The following is a 6,464-nucleotide window of genomic DNA, read 5'->3' as shown; positions in this document are numbered from 1 at the left end:
GCAAGCCAGAGCAAGCCAGAGCACGCCAGAGCACGCCAGAGCACGCCAGTGCACGCCAGAGCACGTCAATGCACGTCAGATCACGGTAGAGCACAGCAGAGAACAGCTCAGCACTTGAAGTTGCTATAATATTTTTTTCACTTGTTAAAACCATTTTTTAATTACAGGATGTGTAAATCAATGTCCAATACACCATTTCAAGTCTATTGAATCAATAAATTTATAGAGCAAATCATGAACAAAAAGTTTTAGAAAAACACTCATCACAGCACTTGAATTTTTAAAAATTATTCAAGTTATTTGAGTTCTATTGTCGGGTAGTCGATTTCTATTGTCAAGCACTTGAGATCTGCATAGCAGAGCATGCCAGGGCACGACAGAGCACGCCAGAGCACGCCAGTGCACGCCAGTGCACGCCAGAGCACGCCAATTCACACCAGAGCACGTTAGTGCACACCAGAGCACGCTTATTCACACCAGAGCACACCAGTGCACGCCAGAGCATGCCAGTGCACGCACGAGCACGTCAATGCACGCCAGAGCATGCCAGTGCACGCCAGAGCACGCCAGTGCACGCCAGTGCACTTCATTGCACGCCAGTGCACGCCAGTGCACGCCAATTCACACCAGAGCACGTCAATGCACGCCAGAGCACGCCAGTGCACGCCAGAGCACGCCAATTCACACCAGAGCACGCCAGAGCACGCCATTGCACGCCAGAGCACGTCAATGCACGCCAGATTACGCCAGTGCACGCCGGAGCACGTCAGAGCACGCCAGTGCACGCCAGAGCACGCCAGTGCACGCCAGAGCACGCCAGAGCACGCCAGTGCACACCAGAGTACGCCAGTGGACGCCAGAGCAATGCAATGCACGCCAGAGCACGCCAGTGCACGCCAGAGCACGCCAGTGCACGCCAGAGCCCGCCAGTGCACGCCAGAGCACGCCAGTGCACGCCAGAGCACGCCAGTGCACGCCAGAGCATGCCAGTGCACGCCAGAGCACGCCAGTGCACGTCAATGCACGTCAGAGCACGCCAGTGCACGCCAGAGCACGCCAATTCACACCAGAGCACGCCAGTGCACGCCAGAGCACGTCACTGCACGCCAGAGCACGCAAGTGCACGCCAGAGCACGCCAGAGCACGCCAGTGCACGCCAGAGCACGGTAGAGTACAGCAGTAACGGTAGAGTACAGCTCAGAACTTGAAGTTGCTATAATATTTTTTTAACTTGTTAAAACCATTTTTTAATTACAGGATGACAGATCCAGCAGAGGCTTCCCTACACCCCGGCTTTGCTCTTACTCCCAAGTCGACTTTGTCCCTTATGTCACGACGAGCCCACTCTCTTGTAACTGTACGGGTACTGACATAGTCGTTAATACATCCAAGTAAAGAACCTAACAACTGGCGACGAGGATTTAAGATAAGAAACCACGTGTTGGTAGTGAAGGAGTGACTTTACGTAAGTGTTATAAGTTATCATTCTGGTTATTTATGTTGGTTATTTGCGGTTATGAATCGTGGTAAATCAAGAGGTAGAGGTAGACTGGTGGAATCCCAAATTGGACAAGAGCAAGATATAGAGAGTCAACAAGAAGAAGAGGGAAGTATCCCTTTTGTGACAGACAGCATTCAAGAGCAGACAGCAAGATCCACAGAAGAAGCAGTGGCCGATCCTGTAATTCCACCACCAATGGCGACTAACGTGATTGGAACATTGGAGCCGTTCAACACTGAGACGGGCAAGTGGCAGGTATACGAAAAAAGACTTCAACAGTTCTTTATTGTTAACAGTATTACCGAAGATGTCAAGAAGAAGGCTTATTTGTTGACTGTGCTGGGAGCCGAAATTTGTGATTTGATATGGGATTTATTTAGTCCCACAGACCCCACGGCTGCAACGGTAACACATGATATGATTTGTACAAAGTTAAGAGAGCATTTTGTTCCTACAAAGGTGGAGATTGCAGAGCGTTTTCGTTTTTTTCAACATAAGCAAAAACCAGAAGAAACCATAGCAAGTTTTATGGCATCGCTACGAAACCTCGCCAAGGATTGTTCTTTTGGAGACTTTCTTAATTCAGCCTTAAGAGATGCTTTCGTGATAGGCCTGCAAGATCAACGGATTCAAACGAAGCTGTTGGCCGAATCGGCCTTGACGTTGGACTCTGCATTCAAGATGGCTGTCAGCATGGAATCCGCAACCCAGCAAGCCAAACAACTTAGACAAGAAGAACCAATCAACGTTTTAAGAACTCGTACTACGGGATGCTGGAGGTGTGGTGAACCTCATAATCCGGCAGGGTGTTATTTCAAAACGCAAGAGTGTTTCTACTGCAAGAAAGAAGGACACCGGGCAGCTTGCTGCCCAGAGAAGCAAAAGAAGAAAAGTCGAGAGTCAGAAAAGTCCAGAGAAGAAAAGGCAGCAATCCCCAAGAAGAAAGACAGCACAAAGAAAAATCGATTAAACTTTGCAGATAATACCGAAGACGCCGAGGGATTGGAAGATTTTGATCCTGACACAGATTTTAATTTTTTCTATCTGCCAGATCCGAACAGGTCCACAAAACCGTTGGTGACAACTCTGGATATAGATGGAAGAAAGGTGACCATGGAGATAGACACGGGAGCCGGCTTCACCATATTTTCAGAAAAGGAATGGAGAAACCATGGTAGCCCGAAATTGGAAGACACGCAGGTGCGTTTACGGACATACACTGGCCAACCAGTGGACATAAAAGGAAAATTCGTGGCAGAAGTATCGGTACAGGAACAGAGTAAACAGCTACCAATCCTTGTCGCCGGAGGCAATGGGCCACCACTGTGTGGCAGAAACTGGCTTCGCGCGATGAGACTCGATTGGAACCAAATACTGCAGCTGACTAACCATCCTAGTACCATACCACGTTCTAATATGTTACCTGACTGTTTCCAAAAGAAATTTACAGATTTGTTTTCAACAAAGCTTGGAAAAATTCGAGGACCGGCAGTGCATCTAGATCTTAAGGCGGAAGCAGTGCCTAGATTTCATCGGGCTCACCCCATTCCTTACGCCTTAAGAGCCAAGGTTAAGGCAGCACTGATCAAGCTGACTGAAGCAAAAGTATTGAAAAGAGTCCGCCATAGCAACTGGGGAGCTCCCATTGTAGTCGTGCCTAAAGCAAATGGTGACATAAGAGTGTGCGGAGACTACAAGGTAACTGTAAACCCATTTTTAATCGTTGATCAGCATCCGTTGCCACTCCCAGAAGATATTTTTGCAACGCTGGAAGGTGGTGTATTATTCACGAAACTAGATTTGTCGCAGGCCTACAACCAGTTGGAGTTGGATGAATTTTCGCAAGAACTGTGTACAATCAACACACCTGAAGGCCTGTTCCAGTACACCCGAATGCCGTTTGGCATTGCTTCCGCACCAGGAAAATTTCAACGAGTGATGGACGATCTATTTCAAGACACGCCATGGGTAAAGTGCTATTTAGATGACATCCTAATTGCAGGCCGCACAGAAAAAGAACATTGGACGCGAGTGGAGATAGTATTGCAGAAACTACAAGAAGCAGGGGTTCGGCTTCAACTGGAAAAGTGCAGTTTTGGAGTGCCGGAGATACCCTATTTAGGATTCATTGTATCCAAGGACGGACTTAAAACATCACCAGAAAAGATCAAAGCTGTGCAAGACTCCGAAAAGCCTCATAACCTTACTTCTCTGCGGGCATATTTAGGATTGGTCAACTATTATGGAAAGTTCATCCCGAAATTGGCTCATGTGTCAGCCCCGTTAAACGAGCTGTTAAAGAAGGAGAAGCCTTGGAGATGGGAGACGGAACAGCAAGACGCCTGGCTGGAAATCAAACAGCTGTTAAGCTCAGCAGAAGTATTATGCAACTACAACCCGAAATGGATTCTGAAACTAGCCTGCGATGCATCACCTTTTGGAGTCGCAGCGGTATTGTCTCACATCTTACCAGACGGATCCGAACGACCTATTTCGTACGCCTCCAAGAGCTTATCAGCATCTGAAAAAAATTATTCTCAGCTGGACAAAGAAGCGTTGTCTATTATCTTCGGTGTTAAAAGATTTCACTCGTATTTATATGGGCGCAAATTTACTTTAATTACTGACCACAAGCCTCTACTAGCCATTTTAGGTCCAAAGAAAGGAATTCCACCACTGGCTGCTGCTAGGATGCAACGTTGGGCGCTCATATTGGCCGCATACTCCTACGAATTGGAGTTTCGAAAAACCGCCGAGCATGGAAACGCAGATGCATTATCCCGGTTTCCCTTAGAAGATCCATCGGAAACAGTGGGGCAGCTACCAGAATTAAGTCATTCCCGGCCGGAGCTGTTTGGAACAGCATTGGTAACCAAGGACGTACGGGAATCCACCAAATTAGATTCACTACTACAGGAGGTGTCCACCAGATTACGAGACGGATGGCGATTTTCGGATAAAGTCTCTTCAACATTAGCCACCTTCTATAGGAAAAGAACGGAATTATCCATCAAGGATGGGCTGATCTTATGGGGAAACAGAGTGGTCATCCCAAAAACACTGCAGCCGCAGGTGCTATCACTATTACATGAAGAGCATGCAGGGATCGTGAGAATGAAGGCTGTAGCAAGAAGTTTTGTATGGTGGCCAGGATTAGACAGTCAGCTGACAGAAATGGCCACGTCATGTTTACCTTGCCTTCAAACCAGAAATAATCCGAAGAGAAGAAAAGAAGCTGCATGGCCAGTTCCCGATCAGCCATGGTCACGCCTCCATGTGGATTTTGCAGGTCCGTTGCCGAGTGGTCAATATCTTTTTGTGTTAATGGATGCCACTTCCAAATGGCCAGAGATTTTCCGGTTGAATAGGATTACCTCGGATACTACAATATCGACACTTAAAACTATTTTTGCCCGTTTTGGACTCCCCAGCGAATTGGTATCAGACAACGGACCACAGTTTACATCGGAAGAATTCAAACGTTTCATGTTAGTAAACGGTATTGTTCATCATAGAGGAGCACCATATCACCCTCAGACGAACGGACTGGCAGAACGGGCGGTTCAGTCGGTGAAAAAGGCCTTACACAAGATGAGAGATCAGCCCGGAACATTCGACGACAAACTCCAGCGCTTTTTGACCTCTTACCGAAACACACCGCATAAATCTACTGGAAAAACTCCTGCGGAAGTACTATTGGGTAGACAAAATCGTGGAAAATTTGATTTGTTTCAGCCAACCGTCCTAAAGAAAAAGGAGAAGATCGAAGCGGAGTTCCAGGCAGGAGAGAAGGTGATGGTGAGGGATTTCCGTCCCGGAAAGAATAAATGGCTGGAAGGAGTAGTTAACCATCGTATCGGAAGTTTTTTGTATGAAGTACAGATTGGAAATCAAATCATGAAGCGTCATTGCAGCCAATTACTGCCGAGAGGAAGAACCGAACCGGAAGAAACAGGTCACGTGATGCTACCCCAAGTGGAGTCGGAATCGAGAGATCAACTTGTGGTGACAACCGGAATCGCGACGGAGAATCAACCACCAATGGCCTCCCCTACACCAAGCCAAGCGACGGCGGGACCAAAGGATCTGCCTGCAGTTCCAACCGAAGCAGAAGTTATGGAGAAACAACCGGCAGTTTTGTCACCCCCACCGCGACGTTCAACTAGAGCATGCAAATTACCCAACTATCTAAATGACTATGTGTTGAAAAATGTACATTTTTGTTAGAACAGAGGAGTTGACAGATCCAGCAGAGGCTTCCCTACACCCCGGCTTTGCCCATACTCCCAAGTCGACTTTGTCCCTTATGTCACGACGAGCCCACTCTCTTGTAACTGTACGGGTACTGACATAGTCGTTAATACATCCAAGTAAAGAACCTAACACAGGATGTGTAAATCAATGTCCAATACACCATTTCAAGTCTATTGAATCAATAAATTTATAGAGCAAATCATGAACAAAAAGTTTTAGAAAAACGCACATCACAGCACTTGAATTTTTAGAAATTATTCAAGTAATTTGAGTTCTATTGTCGGGTAGTGGATTTCTATTGTCAAGCACTTGAAGTTATGCATAGCAGAGCACGCCAGAGAAAGACAGAGCACGCCAGAGCACGCAAATGCATGCCAGAGCACGCCAGAGCACGCCAGAGCACGCCAATTCACACCAGAGCACGCCAGTGCACGCCAGAGCACGCCAGTGCACGCCAGAGCACGCAAGTGCACGCCAGAGCAGGCCAGTGCACGCCAGAGCACGCCAGTGCACGCCAGAGTATCACACCAGAGCACGCCAGTGCACGCCAGAGCACGCCGGTGCACGCCAGAGCACGCCAGTGCACGCCAGAGCACGCCAGTGCACGCCAGAGCACGTCAATGCACGCCAGAGCAAGCCAGTGCACGCCAGAGCATGCCAGTGCACGCCAATTCACACTAGAGCACGCCAGTGCACCCCAGAGCACGCC

The 6,464-nt window shown here is 48.0% G+C and overlaps 1 protein-coding gene across 1 annotated transcript; it reads left to right on the top strand.

The window, feature by feature from the left end:
- The first annotated feature begins 1,516 nt into the window (after positions 1-1,516).
- LOC124327669 (uncharacterized protein K02A2.6-like) lies at positions 1,517-5,728 on the top strand. The gene has a single exon (XM_046786664.1). The coding sequence runs from the start codon at positions 1,517-1,519 to the stop codon at positions 5,726-5,728; it is 4,212 nt and encodes a 1,403-aa protein (XP_046642620.1).
- Positions 5,729-6,464: the final 736 nt, after the last annotated feature.

This window comes from Daphnia pulicaria, chromosome 2, assembly GCF_021234035.1.
Source record: "Daphnia pulicaria isolate SC F1-1A chromosome 2, SC_F0-13Bv2, whole genome shotgun sequence".
Taxonomy (NCBI): domain Eukaryota; kingdom Metazoa; phylum Arthropoda; class Branchiopoda; order Diplostraca; family Daphniidae; genus Daphnia; species Daphnia pulicaria.
Note: the sequence above shows the minus strand (reverse complement) of the source record. Positions and strands in the feature narration are given on the sequence as shown.